Genomic DNA, 24,667 nt, shown 5'->3' with positions numbered 1-24,667 from the left:
CGGCGTTCAACCCTGTGGTCACATCCACGCTGCCAGCTGGAGATCTGGAAAGCTGTTCTCCAATGACGTGTCTTCGGTGCTCAGGTCTCACTAGCCACACTTATCCCCTCGGATTTGGGGCTAGTGTGGCTTGTGACTGTAAGGATTAGCCAAGCAAGTTGACAGTCAGAGTTCGGGGCTGCATCGGCAGGTCGGCAACGGCGTCGGCAGGGCGCACGAGCCAACACCTCCACAATGGCGAGCTCGAAGCTCAGTCAACGCCAATTGAGAAGTCCATCAACCACTTTTACATCCCGTTTGAGAAAGAGGACCACATTCAAGAACGGAAAATGTAGAAAAGGGCTCAATGCTTCGAGTGAAGATGTCCGATATCGGTGTCGTTTTGCTCTATGCTACAGTCAAGCGACTCAGACTCAAGGCGCAATAATGAAACTCCCAGTGTCATTTATCGAGGAACACCCACCAATGGATCTTTTCTAGCTGCGATCATCTCGCCCGATACCGCACCGATAGAGGCATCACAGAAGCCGCTTCAGTCAATGCTGAACGACTCCAGCTGCCCAAAATGGGCAGGCTTTTGTGGAGGTCTGGCCCGGTCCGGGCGAATCATGAAAGCTGCATGTTAATCGCGGTCGGTCAGAGGCCGAGTGGTGGAGGCCGATCTGGTAGCGGAAATAACATCATTGTTGTAAAGCAGGGTAGGTATGCGGCAGGGCGGCAAGATGGTCCCGCTTACGGATATGGGCTACCTGCAAAATCTACGTAGGCACGCAAGATCATCCATTCTTGTAGTGTTTCGTTGCTCATGTTGTCGGTTTTGTATTACTTCAAAATAGTCTTGGCCATATCTCTGAGAAACGTTGCAGGACACTATCAAGCAATTGTCTGAAGATAGTAACGTCTAGCTTCAATCTCTGCTCTTCTCCCAGGTTATCATCTCTCTGTATCTTTGCTTCGTACGGAGATGCTCTCTTGACAACTATGGGACACGATGAGTCGAACAACATGGGCCAAGTGGACTTGGAAAGGAATCAAGCAGACCTAGAAACATCACAAACACCCCCAAGTCCATCCATCATCCAGGCCTCAATACCAAGCGACCCAGAACTCGCCAACGAGAAATCACATAATGAAGTCTCCTCGACCGAAGACCCCAACCCGGCCCACGACCAAAACATCGACCCCGAAAACCTCACCCGCCAGCCCAGCGGCCCAGCCTACAGCGTCTTCCCCCCCTCCACAAAGCGCTGGGTAGCCTTCATGGCGTCCGTCGCCTGCTTCGTCCCGCCCATGTCCGCAAACATCTACTACCCGGTCCTGGCCCCCATCGCAGACGACCTCCACGTCTCCGTCGCCCTCGTCAACCTTACAGTCACCTCCTACATGATCCTCCAGGCCATCTCCCCGACGCTCTTTGGCGACTTCGGCGACATGGCCGGCCGCCGCCCGGCCTTTCTCGTCGCTTTCAGCATTTACCTCGTCGCCTGCGTCGGCCTCGCCCTGCAGCGCGACTACGCCGCCCTCCTCGTCCTCCGCATGCTGCAGAGCGGCGGGAGCAGCGGTGCTATTGCGCTGGGGTTCGCCATGGTGGCTGATATCTCGGTCAGCTCGGAGCGGGGCAAGTATATGGGCATCGTCGGGGCGGGCATCAACGTCGGCCCCACCATCGGTCCCGTCCTGGGAGGCGTCTTGACGCAGTACTTTGGCTGGGCGTCCATCTTTTGGTTTTGCGTCGTGCTCATCAGCCTCTGGCTTGTCCCGTACGCCCTCTTCGTCCCAGAGACCTGTCGTGGTGTCGTGGGCAACGGCTCTATCCCGGCTCAGTCGTGGAACCGGCCTCTAATCGACCTCATCCGCCGCCGTAACTGTAGACACCAGGACACCGGTGCTCTTTCTCAAACCGAATCCATACCAGCACACCCTCACCGCAAACTCCGCTTCCCAAACCCAATCCGCTCCGTCAAAATCATATTCGAAAAAGAAATGGCGCTCGTCCTTGCTTACAACAGCCTCCTCTACGTAGCCTTCATCTGCGTAGCCGCCACCCTCGGCACCCTCTTCCGCGAAATCTACCACTTCAACGACCTCGAGCTCGGCCTCTGCTACCTCCCCTACGGCGCGGGGTGCGTCGTCGCCAGCCTCGGCCAGGGCTACGTCCTCGACTGGAACTACCGCCGAATCGCCTCCCAAATCGGCTTCGCAATCGACCGCCGCCGGGGCGACGACCTCCTGAAATTCCCCATCGAAAGGGCCCGCCTGCAGCCCGTTTATCCGGCCGTCGCCGTCGGGCTCGCGGCGCTGACGGCTTACGGGTGGGTGCTGCATTACGAGGTCGGCGGCGTCGCGGCACCTTTGGTGCTACAGGGCGTGATCGGGCTCACGATTACGGGGTCGTTTAGCGTCATGAATACGCTCATTGTGGACCTTTTCCCGGACGCGCCGGCGACGGCGACGGCAGCGAATAACCTGGTACGGTGCGCCATGGGCGCTGTTGGAACGGCGGTGATTGAGTACATGATTCGTGGGATGGGGAGGGGGTGGTCGTTTACGTTCCTGGCTGCCTTGTGTGCTGTCTTGAGCCCGATGATGTTTTTGATAGCGAAGAAGGGTCCCGTGTGGAGGAATGCGAGGCGGATGAGGGAAGAGGCGTCATGATTTGGTTTGGAGTTGGATACAGCCTTTCGGCCATTGTAAAAGAGACTGGCTTTTTGGGCGTTGGGTAATGATATCAAAACATCTCAGTTCTAGTTTCAGGTCCAGGAGCGGGTTCAAGTTCGTCTCTCCTGGAATTGTGGTTTTCTATAATTATCACCGACTTCCGGTGCCACATGATCCAGCCATGTCAGAGAATGATCGACACTCTAGATGTTTTGAAAAACGTGATATCCAGGAATAACTCAAAGTTGAACCTGGGGGATCATCTGCTATCGATAGAGGCTCACAAGCTTGGACCAGACTTGTGTTTTCTTTGCGAACCACCCTCGTCAGGGTCAGGCAAACGCGGTCAAGACATAACAGCAAAATAGAGTCGACCTAGCTCAGGTAAGCGTAAGTTTGTTTTGTCTCACTGTCTTGTGCATGCGCTCGCCCAATAAGGTAGAGAAACACGCATACGCTGCTACTATGTCATCCATCCCTTGGAGGCTGTTAGCCATGTCTCAGAAGCTTTAAGAGCCGCTAAGTGGCTCGCTGTTTCGCTTGACTCTAGACTTCGATGGGCTGCTAGGTCTTGAACGTTGGAATAGCTGCGTTGCCGGACCGCATCCGGCATCGCTAACGGTCTGGCATGTCGTGGCTGTTGTGGAAGCAAGACCATCGGACCCAGCTTCGGGTTGAGATAGGAGCAAACTCCGAGCTCAGAGTTTATGCTTACAGCATCCCTTTCGTTCCATAGCCTCGACTTCTTTGTAGGCGTGGTCTCGGAAACCCCTCTTTTGAGGTAATTCCTGGCCATAACATCGTAGAGAGTATCGTATGGAGTACCGAGTACACGTACTGCCGTGGGATGAGAGAATTGCCGTGAGTTGCGTACCACGTAGATTATACAGAGATCTCTCTGTTCGGCCAGGGCGCTTGGATACGATCACAAGCTCCAAGAGAGATGTAGACTCTACGAGCGGAACTACCAGCTCATGCTGACTGACAAAGTTGTTTGTGTCGCTGGCCAACACTAGGAGGCGAATAGGTTAGCGACTTGACATCAGAGTCCGTACTTCCTGTATGAGCATGCGCCGCTGCCCGATGTGGTATAAGGACCATAGGCGCCGTTGACGGTCCTGAGAAGAGAATCAAGACCGCAGATCACTCTATTCCATACCAAGATCAACAAACGATTCCCGTGGCTACAATGCACCAGCAAGTGAGTTAGTCCATTCAGTAGTGCCTCGGTCAGAAGCTGACTTTTGTCTAGACCAAGTCGAATAAGCCCACCTCCAAAGGAGGATCGGCATCGATGAAGCAGCAGACCCAGATGGCCCAAGAATATCCCAACCCAGCTCATCACCAGGCCAAGAGGCATGGCGTCTCTAGGCCAGAAACGAGCATCGTAGATGATCCACATCAATCGAATTGTCTTTCGTTCAAAAAGAGAAAGAACCGAACGAATATGGTTGCTGTAGATCGTCCATGGCCTAGGGGAAAGGAAGCTCAGCAGGCTAGGCTGGATTCTTTCAACATGACGTTCGATTCATCTGTACATGACCCATTGCAGCGTTGGTACTATGACGATGTGGCTGATCAGCCTTACAATGCAATAGGCGAAGTCGAAATGCCTGCTCGAAACTCTGATGAAATACCGACCGGTGGAGAAAACGACAGCGTCTGGGTATATGAGCCCGCGACTAGCAGTAGCATGGTCTGGTATGGCAGTGTACAATGATGCATAAACGAGGATAGGGACAGAGAATTGGTTTGCGGTAATGTGGTACTGGATATCATTTTATCGTCTATAAAGCGGGGACCGAGGACTCCAAAGCCTCTCTTCGAGCTTCCCAAGCCAACCAATCTGACCTCGTTGTCCTACTCCCGCGTTAGCAATGCCATTGTGACCAAACCCGTGAATGGATACATACGGCAGCAGTCCCATCGAGTTGACCTTCCAAACCGCCAGCGCTAGGGCCACGAATTGCATAGCGACGTATGCCAGCTTGACCTGCAGCATCTTGGCCTTGTTTGTTTCTGACTCGAACCTCTCGAATGCCTGGTTCACCGCGGTGAGACCCATCAGAGGATTTTTGAAAGCCATGAAGACCATCATGATGCTGAAGATCTGGAGCGAGTTGCCGGACATGTACATCATGATTGCCGTCATTGGCAGGTTCTTGACGGGGGCGAGCGCCACCTCCCACGCCTTCTTGACTTTCAGAGTATCCATCTCCTCGGGTGTCTGTTGCTTGCGCGGCTGGATAGCCTTCTGGTCCTTCTGCTTCTACAAACACAACTTAGCTTCCGATGATTGCTTGAGGCGGGCCGCTGTGAGCTTACCTTGGAGCCAGACGAGGTCTGCGACGGGTAGCCTGGGGGATCGGAGATGCCGGGGACCTTGGACTTAGCAGCAGGGGGAGACTGTAGGTCTGCCACCCATCGCGGGACATCGCCATTGACCAAAGCCATGATCGGAGTATGTATGTCGAGCTTCGTTAGTCACGCGCGCGGTCGGAAGCTTAAAGGATTCAATGCAGGTGTTGAGACGAAAGCTGGCAAACAGTTCCCGCTGATGGGTGATGACGGGCTGTCGTTGGGAAGCAGTTCTCCACAAAAAGGGCCGGCTAAACCCTGGAAACACAATCCGACACGCACCCCACGCGGTTCCATTGACAGCGGCTGCGCTTATTCTTTATCGGCTGATCGATAAGGCCCAGTTTCGGTCCTGTCGCACTCCACTGCGGAACGGCGGGAGCTTTGGGAATCCAACGTTGAACTTCCCCTTAAACAACTGGAAATCGCATCCCCGGATTGCCCGCGAGAAACAAGCGATAGCCGACCGCACCCCGTACCGTCGCACCGAGCAAAGCGAATCCTCCCAAATCGCCCACGATAGACATCGGCTACAGCAGCTGGTGTAGAGACAAAAAGAAGGTTGTCCGGCATTTCAGCTCAACGACACGTTGATCAAGCAGAGGCCTCTTCGATTGGCCGCAACCCCCCCGGCACCAACGACGCATGTGACATCCCTTCTGCCTCTGCACCCCTCCCACCATCCAAGACAAGTCAAGGAAGCACTGCGTCTTCCCGCCAACTTTTGCGACCCCGTTCCGATCGAGTGGCTTGGCCCTAGTACAGGGAAGCCAAAGTCGACATACATCGCGCAGCTGGGCGTGAGGGGTCCTAGGGTGTTATCGCCCACCACGACGCGATCGAGAACCGGCAGAGAGCTTGTCGGGACACCTGTACGGAGGGATCCTGTCTGAGAATCGCACTACGCGCCACCACACCGACCGCTGTGTCTGATACCAGGAGAAAGCCGCCATCATGTCGAGCGCACAGGGTGGAGGAGACTCCAAGTTGTTTGCCAGGGTAAGAAATCATTCTTGTCTCTCCTAATTTCGTTGCGCATACATGTCTTGCCGTTGGACAACATCCTTCGCGAATTCTGTACCAAAATCCTCCGATATCTGTCTGAGTCAAGCCGAGCTTGTCATCTGGGAGTTGTTCCTACGTACTGTCTGCCCCGCCGTCCCCAACACCACCAGCCTTGCTGTGCCTTGCGGCCTCGAGCTTCAGCTTCCCCTCTCATCATATGTTGCCGGCGTAATCGTCTTCACTTCACCTCACATTTCCTACGTTGGATGCTGTCCTCCTATGTGTCGCCCGCCATGTTTATGGCCTACGTGCCCCCGCCGACTTACGTCAATAAACTAATAACCTCCAAGGGTAAAGTCGCAGAATTGCGGCTGGAACTCAACAGCGGCGGCAAGAAGGACAAGAATTATGCGAGCAAGAAGATTGCGCTGAAGAAGATTGTCGCCAACATGACCATGAGCAACAATGATATGGTCGCGCTGTTCCCCGACATCATCGGCTGCATGCATATCCAGAGTCTCGAGATTAAGAAGATGTACTACTTCCCGATAGCTCCCCACGGGACATTCAGGTGTTGACAAACCATCTAGGTGCTTCTTGTTCCTAGTCAACTACGCAAGGATGCGACCAGAAATTGCCGTCCAGGCTATTCCTGTGCTGGAACAGGTGAGCGCGGCCCCTTGACTTCCTGACAAGTCAGTTGATTAACGTCACCCAAGGATATGGAAGATCACAACCCGCTAGTCAGAGCATTGGCACTGCGAACGATGTCTTACATACACGTCCGAGAATTCGTCGAGGCGACTGTGCCTTTGGTTAAGCACATGTTGAAGGATGCGGATCCATACGTGAGAAAGACGGCCGCCTTCTGCGTCGCAAAGCTCTACGACCACGACAGGCGCATGATCGAGGGGTCAGATTTGATCGACAGGCTTAACACGCTTCTCAGAGACGACAACCCTACCGTGGTGGCCAGTGCGCTGGCATCGTTGATGGACATCTGGGAGCGAAGCGACGCCATCAAGCTCACAATCGACTACAGCAATGCCTCCAAGATGGTTGCTATCCTTCCCGACTGCTCAGAGTGGGTACTAACTATCGCTTTGCAAAGGTCGTTGCTGACAATCATGGCAGATGGGGTCAAACATATATCCTTGAGGCACTCATGTCATATGTGCCCCAAGAGTCAGGAGAAGCCTTGCTTCTTGCCGAGCGCATATCGCCGCGTCTTTCACATTCAAACTCAGCCGTCGTGCTCACCTGCATCCGTGTCGTTCTGTATCTCATGAACTACATCTCGGACCAGAGACAGATCGCAATCCTGTGCAAAAAGCTATCTCCTCCCCTGGTGACGCTCCTTGCCAAGGGCCCAGAAGTACAGTACCTCGCTCTACGAAACGCTCTCTTGATCTTGCAGCGTCGACCTGAAGTCTTGCGCAACGACATTCGCGTCTTCTTCTGCAAGTACAACGACCCCATCTACGTAAAGGTCACGAAGCTCGAGCTCATCTTCATGCTCGCCAACGAAAACAACATCGATGAGGTCCTCACCGAACTTAGAGAGTACGCGACGGAAATCGACGTTCACTTCGTTCGCAAGGCAGTGCGAGCGATAGGCAAACTGGCTATCAAGATCGAGCCGGCAGCGCGGCAGTGTATCAACCTGCTCCTCGAACTGGTTGCGACCAAGATCACGTATATTGTACAGGAGGCCACGGTCGTTATTAGAAACATCTTCCGCAAGTATCCGAACCAGTACGAGTCCATCATCGGCACTCTCTGCGAGCACCTCGACTCTCTCGACGAGCCGGAAGCAAAGGCTGCAATGGTTTGGGTCATTGGACAGTACGCGGACAGAATAGAGAACAGCGAGGCACTCCTGGAAGACTTTTTGTACTCGTTCGCCGAGGAGCCGGTAGAAGTGCAACTGGCACTGCTCACGGCGACCGTCAAGCTCTTTATCCAGAGACCAACCAAGGGTCAAGAGCTGGTGCCTCGCGTCCTCAAGTGGGCGACGGAAGAGACGGATAACCCGGATCTTCGCGACAGAGCGTACATGTACTGGCGACTCCTGTCGACAGACATGGCCGCAGCCAAGCAGATCGTCATGGGCGAGAAGCCGCCCATCACGGCCGAATCCGAGCGCCTCGACCCGGCCACACTTGAAGAGATGTGCCTCAACGTCGGCACGCTCGCTACGGTGTACCTGAAGCCGGTGCAGACCGTCTTCCGCTCAGCGCGGCCCAAGAAGCTGACGGACTCGCCGGCGCTGCAGAAGCACCTCCTCCCGACGTCCATCGAAAACCAGAAGAGCTTGAGCATGCTCGGCATGGGCGGACAGGCGCAGGACTATAACATGCACAGCCAGCACATCGCCAACGACCCGGCGGCGGCCAACGGCGAAATGGCGCAGGCGGTCAACGACGCGGACGCGTACTTTAACAGTATCGGACCGCAGCAGATGGCGGCCATGAGGATCGACCAGGGAGACGTGTTTGGTGAGACTGGGGGTTACGAGACGGGGTATGTGGTGAATCAGCACGCTCCGCAGCAGGTGGTGCAACCAGCGCAGGGGAGCAATGGTGATTTGCTGGTGCTGTAAGAAGACACATGCGACGACGAGCTCAGTGGGATGTGTGTTGGAGGAGGAGTAGGATTTTTGTTTGACTGTAGGCTACGAAACGAAAGGATATCCTCGGTATTTTAGTAATGGAAGTGTGAGGGAAAAGTTGACAAGTAGCAAATTCGAGGAAGTCATTGGCCGTACTGATCTCCGTGTGCCCGAGGGTGGAGAGCAACCTCCAGCATACCTGACTGAGTATACTAGCATGTTCGTGTATCTCTAAGTTAATATAACTAGGTTGGCGTTCCCTCAACCTATTGAATAGGAAAGGACACAACATGGAATCCAAAGAAGAAGCTGCGGAGAAAATAGATTCTTATTTCGTCATCTCCCCTATTTCACACCTTCTTCGATGTATGCGCGAGCAGATGCCAGAACCTACAGGCTTGAGATGTGATGAGTATTGGTCTTAAAAAGCCATTGGAGAGTTCAGACAAAGACGAGACCAAGTCGTGCAATGCGGGCGCACGACAGATGGTTGTTTAGCGGCGGGCCTCGACGGGAGGTCTAAGGGGTCCGGCCGGAACCTTGAGTTCTAGGAGGAATCGACAGTTCTAAGCGGCCGATGAGATAGGCTACTGGACTGTACTACCTACAGAAATGCAGGCAAGCTGTAGTTCTTTTCGTAAATGTGAAAGGAGAGCAGTCGTCAGGACCCTCAGAGCGTGGCGGAGCACACAAGTCCGGCTCCGGCTTTGGGTTGGTGCCGTGGTCTTGATTCCTGTCAGTACCTTAGGTAAGGCAAAGTCGGCAAGGTCGGTAACTTGGTATCAGCTTCTGCTGTTGTTTGCGACGATATGGTCGACAAGTCGGGCAGGTCAACTAAGACTTGGGCGCAATGCCGGTCCATTGGGGCTGTATGTTGGTGTCTGGATTTTGGACGGACCGGCGCAAGCGAGTGGAGTCTCCATTGTTTCTCCCGTCACCCCGCGATTTCTGTCCGGACAGAGATCATGGATCCCGGTTCGAAGATTGTGTCGCCCACCAATGATGGATTTCAGATATTGCTTTTTCCACGTCGTCTTCTTCGCATTTTTCTATTTTCCAAGTCGTCGGTACGAGAGTCAGAACGAGAAACATTCGCTTCAATCGTAACTCGTGCACTGGGGCACTACACCGTTCCCGGTTCCCCTGATGAAGGATCTGGACAATGGTGTTAAGAAGACGTCAACAGTGACCCAAAGGAGCAGGAGACTCGTACGACTCTCGGTGGGCCATGGCTGGCCATTGTCGACAGTCCCCCATCCTCAAACGGATTGGTTGGGAACCCCGGGCATCTTTTCCGCTGGAGCCGTGGATGGATCTGGGCGCCCGACGACAACACACACCGTCTGGTCCGAAAAGCTTGGGGAGTCTGGATGCGGCAGTCCTATGAGTAAACCATTACTCTTCTACCCGTGTTACGGCCATCAGATCTGCTCAGGGCCTGTGTCCCGCCCAGTGAACATGTGAACCTGGCATAGGTGGTTCTCCTCGCCCTAGCAGATCTGTAACGAGGATCTCGCACTTCGTCTGGACGTTGCAGAGCACCGGCTTGAAAGACAACAGGCCAAAGCATGGAAAGCTCGTGCTCTGCGTCGCTAGCCTTCGAATGCTTCCCCTGTAGACTCTTTGGGTTTTGAGTATGTGCGTGCACTACATTGGTCTCCTCCGTGCCTGCGTGCTGCATTGGTGTCAAATAAGGCCATGGGGCGACAGGCGAAATAAGCCTGAGGAGAGTTTCGGGTTCCTGACAGTCTTATCCCATCTTCAGAAACATCAACATAACACCCTCACACACTAATCTGATGGTCCTGGGAGGCTGAGAGTGCGAAAAACACAAAGCGGTGACGAAGCCAACCGTACGTCTTGTAATGCTGCGAGGTCGTAACCAATCCAGCGGCTTTTTGTTTTTTGTTGCCTGCCGTACCCCTACACGAATCTGTTTCCCACACGCGTATGGGGTGCCGCTGAAACATTGCACGTCTATCTTTCTATATCGCGCTTGAGTTGAGGAAAACGAGGGGATTTCGGATGCCCAGAGATGGGGCGCCGTGGCGGGGGCCGCAGACTAGCCTGTCCCTGCGAGGAAGGGGAACTGAACCGGTGAGGGTACCATCGGTGGGTACGTATCGGAACCGACACAGCCTCGACCGACTGATGATGCGGCTGACTGCAGGCGAACTGAAAGATGGTTGTAGGTAATTAGGTGGTTGGTCTAGATTAGTAGCAATGGCACTGACGGTTGGAAATTTGACAGGCAGCGTCTGGGTGCGTTTCCTCTGTTACGGCGCGTGTGCCATTTAATCCTTCCCATTCCCTCGCTCCCGTTCCCGTTTCCCCCGCGAGACGCCCAGATCTGGAGACGGAAGGAGTGCGAACGGTGCGTGCGGTTGGGAATGTGTCACATTGCGAAATAATAGCGTCCTGTCTTCTGGAGCGGTGACGGCGGGGGAGGGCACCCGTGGACGCCGCGGTCAAGTTAGCGAATGCACTAGCCTTGGCCGAGTCCAGCAGGCGTGAAGATACTCGGAATGGTATCTGTATGAATCGATGTTTTATCAATTGGTGCGCACTTGGATACTTTGATTTCGAGGAGCATGCGATGAGATGGCGAATAATGGTGCAAGTACAAAATAGATGAAGGGAGGAGGAAGCATTGGGGAAACACTGGAATTGAGGATCTTGAGGGACTCCAGATTGGGAAAGGAGACGGGAAGGAAGACCTGGAGAAAGTGGTTCTTTCCTCTTCCAACTTCATGGTTGCCCCTTCTCTTTAAGTCTGAGGTGCGCCTTCCCGACAATCTCAGGTACTCGCATTGCTTTCCACTAGACGGACTGTACTTCGCGACAAGTATCGTTGTCAAGGAATGAGAAAGAAGGAATCAGTCAAACTTGCAACAAGAGGCATAGGGCCGCGAGAGTACCTTAACTGAGGAACACTGAGGGAAACTACAGCAACCACCCCGCTCCCACAAACTCTTCAGTCGCGGCGGTTGCAATTCCGGCCAACATCTCGAATGGCCGATTGTTGTTTCTGCTCGCCAGCCAGTCTCGATTTGAAATAGGTACTTCGGATCGGTCCTACTCTCTGTTTTTCTAAGCAGCTAACCCACGACCGAGAAGCAACATCAAACATCAAGGATGACGACCAGGACAGCAGCTGGAACTTGGTGACCGAGAAGAAGATAAAAGAGAGCAAGCTTGTGACACCCTCCACAACATCCTCGACCCTTGATCGGCTTCGCCCTTTGCTGCCGGTATCCGCCGCCGCCGCGTCTATCGCCATCGCCGCCGCCGCCTCCGCCGTAGCAGCTTTGTCAAGGAGGGCCTGATAGACGAAACAGCCCGCACGACTCGACTAATACCGACCGCTCGGAAATTCGACGGGAGACGACGTGATTGCCGGGTACATCGTCATAGCACCACCCTGTCTAGTCTTGTCTACATACGTGCCCACCTCGATTACCTTACCGTAAGGTAGGTGCTCACGTACTGTTCCTAGAGGTACATTCCTGCCTGGAAGAGCGTGAGGGTAACCATCGAGACACGAGACGACCAAACGCCGCTTCGGCAGCGAAGCACCGCTCTCCCCTACCGACCGACCTTCCTTAGGTAACCATACCTTACCGATACTCAGGAACGGATACAATCATCTACCAGCAGCAAACTCACATGATCTTCCCTACCGACGACAGAGAAGATTTGTTCGTACACGTACCTGGCAAATTCCGCGACTCTTTCGCCTCCAGCACAACTTGGAAGTTGGAACGGAATCATTGCCGAGCCATCCAGCCCAGCCCGTCCACTCAACCTACCTACCTTGCCTAGTCTGGATTACTAGGTAGTGTGCATAGTCAGTCAGCCAGTCCACTCGCCCGGCTTCAGCAAAGCAGCGTCCCCAGCCTGCCCAGCCGAGCCCAGCACTTGGAAACTGGAGACTGGAGACTGGAGTGCAGGTGGAAAAGAGAGACAACGCCCACGGCCCACGGCCCACGAGCCACGCCTTCCAAGTTCCGCCAAGCCATCTCCCCATTCGACATTCCCGTCAGGTCCTCTCTCCCACGTCTCCTTCTCCAACTCTCGGCCCCGGGTCTCCATTTTATCCTTCCTTTTTCCCACCTCGCTGGTTGGGCTTGAACTTGGACTGGTCGAACGCCCACGCTTTGGATGCACTGATCACCCGCCTTTACCACCCGCTTCCGCCTTCAGCGTTCCTGTCCAACATCCTGAACGACCCCCCCAAATCCTGGCAACTGCCACAACACCGGCCTCGCTACCCACACCAACTGGTACCATCCCGACTGGCGTCTCTGCGTCGCTGTGCCTCTGCGTCTGACCGTCTCCCCCGAAGACTGCAATTCATCCCCCCGATTCTCTTCCGCGAAACACTGAGATCCCACTCGTCGAAATATCCTCAACTTTTTCGCAGACTGCCGCATGCATTGAGCCACTGTATCCGATTCGGTTCCAATCTCAATCACCACGAGCCCGCGCTCCTCGAGGCTCGACGCTGCCGTTGCTCTTGCCTGTGATCCGCAATGGCCGATACCAAACCCGCCGACGCCAACACGACCGTCGGCCAATCACCCAAGGACTCTTCGGCGGCGCCAAAGGATACCATTCCAATGAAGACCCTTCCTCAATCCTCGTCGACGGAAGCCGACGCCGCCGCAGCAGACACAACGAGGCCGACGACTACTTCATCAAGCAAGACACCCGGCGCTGCGGCATCAACACAGCCTGAAGCCAGCACGTCGGCCGTGGGCGATGCCGACGATTCAATCGAGCCGTCAACCAAAGGAAAGGAGAAGGACTCGCTTTCGTCGCCAGCGACCAAGACTCAGGATGACTCCATGGCCATCGGTCCCTCTGTCGATGACGTCCAGCCCGTCACCAACTCTCCAGCGGATGGCCCAGTCTGCAACATCACCCTGTTGCTCACTACTGGTGCAAGGCACCCTTACAAATTGGACGAAAAGTACTTGACGAAGAGAAACGTCAATGTTCCTGGATTGACCGAGGCCGGAAAGAAGGACCCCTTCACTATCAGTGTTTATACCTTGAAGGAACTCATCCTCAGGGAGTGGCGTGAAGAATGGGATGCCAAGCCTGCGAGCCCCAGCAGTATACGTTTGATTCATTTCGGAAAGCTGCTGGACGATAAGGACCAATTGAAACGTAGGTTTTCCCTGATATCTACGTTTCCCTTGATTCATCTAACCTTGTTCCAGAATACCACTTCAGTGCTGAGGCAGCCAACGTTGTACACATGACCGTCCGGCCAGCCGATATCGTTGAGGAAGAAGAACCTAAGGGAGGCAATAAGTCAACCTCTGGCGGCGGCCGCAACCGAGAAGGTGGCGGTGGATGCTGTGTTATCTTATGATCGAGCGGTCCCAAGATCTGGGCCCTTTTCTTCTGCGATCATCACTCCTTTCCTTTAACATCTCGCCCCCGCCGAACAAGAGCCATTCCTTTCTAGTGGGGAGAATGACATGCATGGAAGAAGAGCAGGCGAGAAAAGACTCCATTGGGTCAATCTGGCTTGAGTGCTCTGCATGGTACGGTACACGATACAAAGAGGCAGTGGCCTAGCCGGGGTCATGGTTTCGACAATGCATGCAATTCCAGAAGTGCCCAGAATGGATGGGCTAGTCGGCCTGGTGAGGCCTTCGGTCACGGTGTTGCGATGGGTCTTTTATTTTTTCTCATGTCTTGCGTGTCTCTCTCCATGGAGGCCACCCCGACATCCATCGAGCGTATTACAAAGAGCGAAGACAATAAGGGGACATTCGGAGTACAACGGCGTATCATAGCTTTGTGTATTTGTTCTGGTTGATTCTTCTCCACGCCCCGTCTATGGGTGTTGTCCATAGGATAGTAGAACGCATTCTATTCCATCTTTCCGTTGAACCTGGACGCTTCGGTGAATTCCTTCTATGGCCTTGACATTTCCTTTGCCGCGCCGTCCTGAGGTCATGACGCATATCGTAGTAATACAATTCCAACCCTGGTCCTCCTGTCGCATCCCTCTGATCCAGGAGCCCAGGTCCGCTCTCGGTCATTCCAACCCCGTCATATCTCTCAAGCTTTCTCTCTATCACTCTCAAATCTTGAGCTTCCTCTCCATCTCGTCGTGCATACCAACGATGCCCACGCTCTCCTCGCCGGAGTAGACGTCCTCCCACGTGACGCTGGAGTCCTTGCCGCGGAGGATCTCCTCGTGGACGGAGGCCTTTTGTCCGCCGAGGGCGAGGGGCCGCCACTCGCCGTTTTGCGTAATCTTGAGCTCCATCTGGCGGCGGATGGGTTCGGCGAGGCCAAAGGTGCGGCGGAGCGTCTCCATGCGCATGCCTTCCTGGGTGGCCTCCCAGTTCTTGAGGCGGGACTCGAGAGGGTGGGCGGAGGCGGCGACGTTTTCTTTGGCGTCGTAGGCGGACTGACCTACGCCGGCGCGGAGGGTGTCGTGGACGCCCGGTGCCGAGGGGGCGTTGGCGCCTGCCGCGAAGGTGGTGGGTTGGTTTGCGGCGGGGACGATTCGCATCTGGAGGGGGACGATGTTAGTTTGGGAGGGGGATCCGTGATGGAGGGAAGGTGGATTGGAGGTGGAAGACGACATACCGACATCTTGAATGTTCTTCGGGGTGGACTGTGGTTGTTGGGAGGAGAGGTTTCGTTTGGGGGATCGTGTTGATTGAGATGGAGCTGAACGGGCTGGGTGACGATTATGGGAGCTTGCGCTGCGTTGATGTGCCTGGAGCTCTTCGGCGTGCCTGCTGGCTGCTGCTACCCAGTCGTGCCAGTCGGTCCCGCCATTACCTCAGCGAGATGAACTGCACGTGACTTCCAGGCTGAAATGCAGACGCGGTAACCTCAATCCTTAGCGTACCTAATCCCTGTCGGTCTTTTATTTCCGCTCCCCGGACGCGGATCCACATTACGGGTGGGGCGATGACGGCCGAGCTTCGACACCGAGATCGCAGCTGGTTTTACGTACTTGTACCCAAAAGTCCGGGGAAAGCTGCCCCGGATTTTTCTTTTTTGGAGGAGAAGGAAGAGTCACAATGTGAAAGTCATCCCACGACTATCCCAACGACGCGATATCAAGGGTAACGGTGGTCAATTGGCGTTGATTCTACGCGATCAGACAGTGGTTCGCTCAATCTCTCCCATTGAAGCAGGCACACATACACACTCGTACAATCACAATGAGGATACCGAATCGTTCTCCCCCGATCCTAAGGATCGCCAACGGCTCCTTTTACCGGCGCCACCCCAACACGCACACCACGAACCCGAACCCGCCCCTCTTCACAGACCTGAACCTCGAGCTGTCCTCCGCCACCGCCGCCGACAAGAACAAGAACCACTGGTGCATCGTCGGCCCCTCGCTCTCGGGCAAGACGACGCTGCTGCAGGTCCTCCGCGGCCAGCACCTCGCCATCCCGCCCACGGCGCGAACGTACCCGTACCTCTCCACCGAGGCCGTCCCGCCACGCCTGCGGAGTGCCAATAGGGCGATACAATATGTCGGCTTCGACGGTGACGGCGGGTTGGGCGGCGGGCATACTACCAGTGCGTACCTCGCCGCGCGGTACGAGTCGAGGAGGGAGAATACGGATTTCTCGCTGCGGGATTACTTGATCGGCAACACGGAGCTGAATCCGCTCGATACCTTACCAGGGGAGGAGAACCTGATGCCGCCAGAGCTCGTGGAGAGGGTTGTGAAGGACCTGAGGCTGGAGCCGCTGCTGGATCTCCCCGTCGCGTTCCTGAGTAACGGCCAAGGACGGCGCGCGCGCATCGCGAGGGCGCTGTTGGCCACGCCGGAGGTGCTGCTGCTGGATGAGCCGTTTATGGGGCTCGATCCCCCGACCGTGGCCGGGTTGAGTCCCGTGTTGGAGGGGATTGCGGAGCGGGCGAGTCCGAGGCTGGTGCTGAGTGCTCGGCCGCAGGATCCGTTGCCCGAGTGGATCACGCATTTGGTGTATTTGCGTGGGGACTGTCAGGTTGGGTCGATGGGGCCCAAGGAGGAGGTTTTGGAGGGGTTGAGGACGTATGTGAGGGGCGTGTGGAAGGGTGGGTTGAAGGAGGATGAGAGGTTGCCTGTGCATTCGCTTGTGGAGATGGGAAAGGTTTTGACTGCGAGGGGGGTGGAGGGGGATGGGCTCTTCTTGGCTGGAGAGAAGGATTCGCATGCTGTTGAGTCTGCTTCTTCTTCTGCTGCTGAGGCGTCGTCCTCGACTGCTGGGGAGACGGCTGTGGGTGAACCGCTGATTGAGATGAATGGGTGTCAGGTGCGGTACGGGAACAAGATCGCGCTGGGCAACTGGTCTCAGGAGACGCCGTCCGGGCCCAAGGACGGGCTGATCTGGACTGTCCGGCGAGGGGAGCGATGGGGCGTCTTTGGGCCGAACGGGTCGGGCAAGACGACCGTCGTTTCGCTCTTGTGCTCCGATCACCCGCAGACGTACTCCCTCCCCATCAAGCTGTTTGGCCGGAGCAGGCTGCCCGAGCCCGGGTCTGGGCAGCGGCCTGTCACGTTCTGGGATATACAGTCACGGATAGGGCACTCGAGTCCCGAGGTGCACCAGCACATGCCCCGCGGCTTGACTGTTCGACAGGTGTTGGAGAATGCCTGGGCGGATACGTTCAAGGGTATTCCTGTGTTGGATGATGAGGCACGGGGAAAGGTTGAGGCGACGTTGCGGTGGTTCACGCCGGAGTTGAACCCGGGATATCAAAAGGCTTCATCGTCTTCTGTCACGGATGACGGAGGTGACGTCTCTTGGTCGGATAACTACCTCTTTGGCGGTCTCTCCTTCAGCGCCCAGCGCATCGCGTTGCTCCTGCGCGCTGTGATCAAGAATGCCGACGTGGTGGTGCTCGACGAGGCATTTAGCGGAATGGACGATGCTGTCAGAGACAAGTGTATGCTCTTCCTCGCTAAAGGAGAAGAGAAGACGTATAGCGGGGAGCGCATTGTGGACAGTGAGGTAGCCAAGGCGGGCCGAGTGCGGGTCAGGGGGTTGAGTGAGAGGCAAGCGTTGATCTGTATCAGCCACATCAAGGAGGAAGTGCCGGATTGTGTGCGAGAGTGGATTTGTTTGCCCGAGGCCAACGAAGGGTTGCCGGCGCGGTTTGGGCGGTTTGATGGGCCTTTGAGGACGGATGAGAAGCGGTGGAGGGCTCTTTGGGGTGTGTGATACCTCTGGACCCAATGTTTTTTCTTGGCAGTTCACATGGAGGAGAACAAGTTGGTCCTCAAGGACAACAGTATTGAGAGAACGAGGGCAAGAGAAGCGAATAGACTTTTGGTGGATATAGAAGTAGGTAGGTGATTGTTTACCCCAGAGGTGAGCTGCACATCATCCATGTGGGATAGATATCTCAGACGTTGGGTACCAAAGTGTATCCGTAGAAAGAGCCGCATGTGGAAAAGATAGACGTTGAATACCAAAAGCAAATCATCCAAGCCCTCCTCCACCGTGGGCCTGTCAAAGCTACCCTGCTACATTGCCATTACCGTTTGGCGCAAAGATCGTGCTGTGGCCATGGGTGCAAGAGTTGACAGCTTTGGCGGAGTGATGAGGTGCATGTGCAGGTGAGTGACGACCCACGGTACTTCGTACCTTACCTAAGGTGAGGTAATCAATCCATTTTGGGCGACAGGTTCAGGAACGGCCAGCGGGCCCCGGGGGCGCTAAGAAGTCGCTAACCGCTACGAGGTCCCACGAACAGGCTCAGCCCCCCTGCGCTGTACCTCGCCGGCCCGCTTTTCGCAGCCGGGACACCACACGAATCCCCTGCAGTCGTGTCCCGTTGCCCCGTCAACGCCATCGAAGTCTCCGATCCGCCCTGTTGCCCCTCAACACACTCGCGGATGCGCTGGGAGCAAAAGAGACACTAAGGTGCTGCGTACCCGTGAGGTGAGAAAGAGAATGGCGCAGGTTACAGGCGCAGAGTGATTGCCCATCCACGTTTTTTTCTGACTCCCCCCAGCCTCCCCAACACTTGACCCTCCTTCCCGCAGCTTTGCCCAGATGCTTTACCTCCCTTGCTGCTACTGCTCTCTCGCACATTGCTCCCTCTCATATCATCTCTCGAGATCCATCCCACTTTGCCAAAAAGCTAGTCTTTAGCATAACCACTACCACCATCACCAACCTTGCCGTTTGGGATTCCCATTGAGAATTTCCAACGGCGCTACCCTTTGTCGAGTTTCGACATATACACCCTCACACCTACGTCTTGGACCCTCATTCCAGTCATCGAGACACTCACTAGGACCCGAATTGACGCCACGAGGCCGACCTGAGCTACGTCGATCCCTCGCCCACACAATCCCATCGTGGCGCCGGCCCGTTGCAAACAAAGAACACCCTTACGAGACCCGGCCCTTGAACAACAATCCAGTACAGCATTCCTCTAACCGTTTCGTCCCGGTAACCGGCGGCGCAAACAACATCTCATCATGGACCCAAATACCCCCTCGCGACCGCCCGACTACAGCCTCCCGCCCTACGACGACCGCGACGACGACACTCCCACGGGACGCTCCAACAATCCCGCTGCCATTCGATTACTGACTTCAGTCGAGGAGCCCATCATGGACAGAGCACCGTACGTAACTCCCTCCGCGCCCCAGCAGTCGACTTCGGCTTCGACACCAGTCAGCGGCGCCAAGGGCGCATCGCGACAATTTCGTCATGCTTCTTCCACTTCTGCTACTACTCCTGTTTCCGCATCTTCTATTCCTCGCCTTCGGCAGGTTCACAAGACACCCGAGTCGTCGCCCAGCCTCTTCCCACGCCCTCTATCACTGCGCAGGAAGAAGTCGGACGCTGCAGACCCGGTGATCTCTACGCCGGACCACCTCGACGCATTGAGGCAGCAGGAGGAAGGAAATCCAACTTCACCCTTGTCCCCAGCACCCGTCTACACACCGCGCTTAAGTAGCGTGGCCGTTGTCGACTTTGCAGACGCTCAGCGCACCTCTCGGATACCGGTGCGGTCTTCTACTGTAAAGTTGCAGAAAAGGACCAGGCCCAACTCCATCAGAGAGTCGCAAATTCGGGACAGTCTCCCCACCATACCAGAGGGCCCTTCGCTGCGGAAGAGTCAACTACACCAGTCCTCCAGTTGTCCCGTTCCTCCATTGTCAGATGATTCTACCAATAACGCAAGCACAAGCTCACATGAGGAAACCAACAGGCCCCGATCCAGCAGACGATCCTATGCGTCGTCCATCTTGTCCGACCGCTCCGCGTCCATTCGAGACCCCCCGAGCATGCCGCCGCCCGACTCAACCTACGTTCCCTTCCAAGGCCGCGATTACGCCCGCGAGTACGAGCGCACCTACGAGCAGGAGTATCAGGACGACTACCCGTACGAGTACCAATCAGGACGTCATTCGCCAACAAGGACATATAGCCCTTCCCGCCTCTCGTCGGACTTTACAAGACCTCCGGCCTCGGGCATTTATGAGCCATCAGACCTCAATGGCAGCCCCAGACCGGGAACTCCGTCTTCAAGATATGGTGGTAGCCCCCGACGACCGCTTCCGCCTGCGCCGTTGTTCTCAACTGGTGCGAACCGTAACTCTGCCGCTTTTGCCGATGACGCCACAGTATCGATCCCTCTCCACGATAACGACGACGTATTCGGACCCGAGACCGACATCAGTGAGAGCCAGCCGATGAGAGAATCGTACATGTCCCACGACCAGGTTACGCTGAGCGAGGAAGATGCAGAGACCGACATCAATGAGAAAGTAGAGCATTACGGCCCGGCTCCGGATGGAATGCAAGAGCGCCGAGGTGTTCGCGCACCGCAGATGTCGAGAAAGGAGGTCCAGCTTATCAACGGAGAGCTGGTCTTGGAGTGCAAAATTCCTACGATTCTTTACAGTTTCTTGCCTCGCCGCGACGAGGTCGAGTTCACCCACATGAGATATACAGCCGTCACCTGCGACCCCGATGACTTTGTCGAACGCGGATACAAGCTTCGCCAGTCAATTGGCAAAACTGCTCGCGAGACGGAACTGTTCATCTGTGTCACCATGTACAACGAGGACGAGTTTGGCTTCACGAGAACCATGTACGCCGTCATGAAGAACATCTCTCACTTCTGCGCTCGTTCGAAATCGCGCACATGGGGTGATAATGGTTGGCAAAAGATTGTTGTCTGCATTGTGTCTGACGGCAGAGAAAAGATTCATCCTCGCACGCTCGATGCATTGGCGGCAATGGGTGTCTACCAGCACGGCATCGCCAAGAACTACGTCAACCAGAAGGCAGTGCAGGCCCACGTCTACGAGTACACAACACAAGTCTCGCTCGATTCCGATCTCAAGTTCAAGGGTGCCGAAAAGGGTATCGTGCCCTGCCAGTTGATCTTCTGTCTGAAGGAGAAGAACCAGAGGAAGCTCAACTCACACCGTTGGTTCTTCAATGCTTTCGGCAAGGCTCTTAACCCCAACGTGTGCATCTTGCTCGATGTTGGTACCAGACCCGGCGGTACATCTCTGTACCACCTCTGGAAGGCTTTTGACAACGACTCCAACGTTGCCGGTGCTTGCGGAGAGATCAAGGCCATGAAGGGCAAGTTTGGAGTGAACCTCCTGAACCCCCTTGTCGCCTCTCAGAACTTTGAGTACAAGATGTCCAACATTCTCGACAAGCCCCTTGAATCCATCTTCGGGTACATTACCGTCTTGCCCGGTGCGCTCAGTGCCTACCGATACCACGCTCTGCAGAACGACGAGACGGGCCATGGTCCTCTCAGTCAGTACTTCAAGGGAGAGACACTGCACGGTCAGCATGCAGACGTGTTCACGGCAAACATGTACCTCGCCGAGGATCGTATCCTCTGCTGGGAGCTTGTCGCCAAGCGTGGTGAAAGCTGGGTCTTAAAATACGTGAAGGGATGTCACGGTGAAACTGATGTGCCAGGTAAGAGATCTGCTCTCATCATAGCTTACAATTACTGACATAGTCTACAGATACTGTTCCTGAGTTCATCTCGCAGAGACGTCGTTGGCTGAATGGTGCCTTCTTCGCTGCTGTGTACTCTCTCGTTCACTTCAAGCAGATTTGGTACACTGATCACACCATCACTCGCAAGATCCTCCTTCACATTGAATTTATCTACCAGTTCCTGCAGCTCATCTTCACCTACTTCTCCCTGGCAAACTTCTACCTGACCTTCTACTTCGTCGCAGGCGGTCTAGGCGATCCCCTGGTAGATCCCTTCGGTCACAGCATTGGTCAATACATCTTCACGGTCCTACGATACACTTGTGTCTTGCTCATCTGTGCGCAATTCATCCTATCGCTCGGTAATCGACCGCAAGGAGCAAAGAAACTGTACCTCTTCAGTATCGTCGTGTATTGTATCATCATGATCTACACGACATTTGCCACCTTCTACATCGTCATCCGTCAGCTAAAGGAGAAGGACAATCCGGAGATTCACATGGGCGAAAACGTCTTTACCAACTTCATTGTCTCGATTCTCTCGACTATCGGCTTGTACTTCGTCATGTCCTTCTTGTACCTGGATCCCTGGCACTTGTTCACTAGTGCGGCTCAGTACTTCATGCTTCTGCCTGCGTACATCTGCACTCTGCAAGTATACGCCTTCTGCAACACGCACGACGTGACCTGGGGTACCAAGGGAGACAACGTTATGAAGACTGATCTGGGTGGCGCTATCGGAAAGGGCAACAGTGTCGAGCTTGAAATGCCATCCGAGCAGCTTGATATCGATTCTGGCTACGACGAGGCGCTTCGCAACCTCCGTGATCGCGTCGAGGTTCCCCCCTCGCCCATCTCCGAGGCGCAGCTGCAGGAAGACTACTATAAGAGCGTACGCACCTACATGGTGCTCTCGTGGCTTATCTGCAACGCTATTCTCGCCATGGCCGTGTCTGAGGCGTATAGCGAACGCGGCATTGGTGAAAACTACTACCTTGCCTTCATTCTCTGGTCCGTGGCGATTCTGGCTCTCTTCCGCGCCATCGGCTCTACCACGTTTGCTGTTCTCAACGTCATCAGTATGATTGTCGACGGCCAGGTGCGCATGAGTCTCAAGGTGCCTAAGTGGATGGGCGGATTCGGCGAAAAGGTCAGCGAGAAGATGAGCAGCGTGTCGAGTAGTGTTGGAAGCAGCGTCGGCGGAAGCAAGCTCAGCAGTGTGTTCAAGCGTTGATCCTCACTCAATCACCATCGGTGCCGATTGTCGGCGCTTGCTTCTTGCACTCTTGCTTTTGCTTCATAGACACAGCGATGGCCTTCCTTCTGCTATTCCTTGACGACTGTCACGAGTTGACTTGCAGCTTTTTTGAGGCGTTTTATTGGTCGACGTTTTGCTTGCATTCTCCTTCATCTCCTATTGCGAAAAAAGTTGCAAGGAGGTAAGTTTGGGGATTTGTTGATTGTTTTTTGTTCTTCAGAGATATCACATGGGTTTTTGTGTTTTTTTTTTTTGCGTCCTAACGAGACGAAATGAGATGAGAGCTGAGGAAATGCTTTTTGCTGTAATGAATGCCAGGTGGAATGTCGTGTACGTATTGGATCCCAATGTTCGGAGGTTGGGGAACACGAAGCAATGGCGGGGGATGTTGATGCAGGATATGTCGTAAGCGACATGAGCATGAAGAAATGCGAAAGGAAAGATTGAAAGAGCCATGTGTAGATAGATGAGAATTAGTACGAACGAAAAAGAATGATAGGAATGATGTCTCTTGGGCAAAGTCGGCCTGAGATGGACGTTGTTTCTTCTTTTCATGACACTCGTTTTCGCTCCCCTCAGATTTCTACTCCCTGGTGACTGTTACGTAAATGAACCTTTGCTCCTGAATGTGATGAGAGTTACATACGCGACGGCGATCCCCGCGTACAACTTTCCTCTCACCGCGATGGCTCGGCATGAGGTATTTTGTAGCAGAAGGCATACGTGACTGGTAGATAACTCGCCACTCAAAGCCAAACAGGTCCTACTTGTGTCGTCATGTAATTTTGTGATAGTCTCATCTGCTACCTCAGCTGTCTAAGCAGGTAGCTACGTCCGAAGGCTTGCAGAGCCGATCAAGGCTGACTGCTGAGAGTCAGACTCATTCTCAGGTAGAGAACTGCATGTGAAATCCCAAAGAGTGACTTGCATTGCAGGTACGATGCTATTCACCGCTTGGAAGTGAGATTGGATGTATAGCAAAATTGTATGTGAGGGGACACGGTGAGACTCATGAAAGCTGACTGTCAATCTCACATATCGTAAGAGACGTGCAGCCGCACTCATGCACTTCTTCGGACATGATCTAGACCAAGATTATGAGGTAGGTAGTCAAAGTATGCAAAGCTGCTTGGCATAGGTATGCCGCGCCTCGCAGCCTCACGGGGACGTCAATATGTCTCAAGGTTTCATGTGTGATATGAACTGAGGCTGAGACCAAACAATTAGCTTAGAGCTGCTGTTTTCAACGTAAGTTGCCATGATTGATGAGAATAGAAAACCTCGGTGATCATTCGTTTCGGCCGTGGGTCGCACGGGATGCTCATGATTCTATTGGCGCTTCTCTCACGAGTTTCGAGACCACCAGACAGTTCCTCTTGGGAGAACCGAGGTGATGTTCTGATCAGCCATTCCGAATGGTTCTTCAAAGTTCAGTGTGAAGACTATCCAAGAGATAAAGCGATTATTGGAGAGTCTCAACAAGCCCTCGTCCTCTCCGGAGTTACCCCCGCCCTCAATCCCGGCTAGCTGAACCCTTGAACGCAGATGATGCATCTTGAACACACCGCTCAGTCTAGGCATGCCGATTTACTCTAACACATGTGAATTTTGAGATCGATATGTGAACGAGAGACAGAGCTGGAGTAATGTGGCTGGCTGGAGGCTGATCATGCACGCGACGGGCCTACCCGAGATGGCGAATGTGAGACAGAAACGGCTGAGGCGTGCTGAAAGCTGGACATCAACGGCATCTCACTTCTGCCGCCGTACCTCATGAGGGTACTTACGCTTGCCACTTGGGAAAGA

General features: G+C 54.6%; 9 protein-coding genes across 9 annotated transcripts; 7 read left to right on the top strand and 2 right to left on the bottom strand.

Moving 5' to 3' along the window:
- Positions 1-981: 981 nt before the first annotated feature.
- Positions 982-2,655, top strand: CPAR01_11129 (major facilitator superfamily transporter; the record flags this gene model as incomplete). Its single annotated transcript, XM_060495388.1, has 1 exon — positions 982-2,655. One exon carries the CDS (start codon positions 982-984, stop codon positions 2,653-2,655), a length of 1,674 nt encoding a protein of 557 aa, XP_060345736.1.
- Positions 2,656-3,847: 1,192 nt separating this feature from the next.
- On the top strand, positions 3,848-4,378 carry CPAR01_11128 (uncharacterized protein; the record flags this gene model as incomplete). The annotated part of the gene is made up of 2 exons (XM_060495387.1): positions 3,848-3,859; positions 3,911-4,378. 2 exons carry the CDS (start codon positions 3,848-3,850, stop codon positions 4,376-4,378), a joined length of 480 nt encoding a protein of 159 aa, XP_060345735.1.
- Positions 4,379-4,445: 67 nt separating this feature from the next.
- On the bottom strand, positions 4,446-5,112 carry CPAR01_11127 (uncharacterized protein; the record flags this gene model as incomplete). Its single annotated transcript, XM_060495386.1, has 3 exons — positions 4,446-4,518; positions 4,572-4,927; positions 4,984-5,112. 3 exons carry the CDS (start codon positions 5,110-5,112, stop codon positions 4,446-4,448), a joined length of 558 nt encoding a protein of 185 aa, XP_060345734.1.
- Positions 5,113-6,314: 1,202 nt separating this feature from the next.
- On the top strand, positions 6,315-8,623 carry CPAR01_11126 (uncharacterized protein; the record flags this gene model as incomplete). Its single annotated transcript, XM_060495385.1, has 4 exons — positions 6,315-6,556; positions 6,612-6,687; positions 6,741-7,105; positions 7,156-8,623. The coding sequence occupies 4 exons, from the start codon at positions 6,315-6,317 to the stop codon at positions 8,621-8,623; spliced, it is 2,151 nt and encodes a 716-aa protein (XP_060345733.1).
- An 818-nt stretch (positions 8,624-9,441) lies between these two features.
- On the top strand, positions 9,442-9,804 carry CPAR01_11125 (uncharacterized protein; the record flags this gene model as incomplete). The annotated part of the gene is made up of 1 exon (XM_060495384.1): positions 9,442-9,804. The coding sequence occupies one exon, from the start codon at positions 9,442-9,444 to the stop codon at positions 9,802-9,804; it is 363 nt and encodes a 120-aa protein (XP_060345732.1).
- Positions 9,805-13,164: 3,360 nt separating this feature from the next.
- On the top strand, positions 13,165-14,012 carry CPAR01_11124 (uncharacterized protein; the record flags this gene model as incomplete). The annotated part of the gene is made up of 2 exons (XM_060495383.1): positions 13,165-13,804; positions 13,858-14,012. The coding sequence occupies 2 exons, from the start codon at positions 13,165-13,167 to the stop codon at positions 14,010-14,012; spliced, it is 795 nt and encodes a 264-aa protein (XP_060345731.1).
- Positions 14,013-14,732: 720 nt separating this feature from the next.
- Positions 14,733-15,170, bottom strand: CPAR01_11123 (proteasome maturation factor UMP1; the record flags this gene model as incomplete). Its single annotated transcript, XM_060495382.1, has 1 exon — positions 14,733-15,170. The coding sequence occupies one exon, from the start codon at positions 15,168-15,170 to the stop codon at positions 14,733-14,735; it is 438 nt and encodes a 145-aa protein (XP_060345730.1).
- A 664-nt stretch (positions 15,171-15,834) lies between these two features.
- On the top strand, positions 15,835-17,832 carry CPAR01_11122 (ABC transporter; the record flags this gene model as incomplete). The annotated part of the gene is made up of 1 exon (XM_060495381.1): positions 15,835-17,832. The coding sequence occupies one exon, from the start codon at positions 15,835-15,837 to the stop codon at positions 17,830-17,832; it is 1,998 nt and encodes a 665-aa protein (XP_060345729.1).
- Positions 17,833-19,100: 1,268 nt separating this feature from the next.
- On the top strand, positions 19,101-22,837 carry CPAR01_11121 (chitin synthase; the record flags this gene model as incomplete). The annotated part of the gene is made up of 2 exons (XM_060495380.1): positions 19,101-21,579; positions 21,630-22,837. The coding sequence occupies 2 exons, from the start codon at positions 19,101-19,103 to the stop codon at positions 22,835-22,837; spliced, it is 3,687 nt and encodes a 1,228-aa protein (XP_060345728.1).
- Positions 22,838-24,667: the final 1,830 nt, after the last annotated feature.

Source organism: Colletotrichum paranaense (assembly GCF_030867605.1).
Source record: "Colletotrichum paranaense strain IMI 384185 chromosome Unknown Scaffold_9.1, whole genome shotgun sequence".
Taxonomy (NCBI): domain Eukaryota; kingdom Fungi; phylum Ascomycota; class Sordariomycetes; order Glomerellales; family Glomerellaceae; genus Colletotrichum; species Colletotrichum paranaense.
This window is presented reverse-complemented; position numbering and strand designations above follow the sequence as displayed.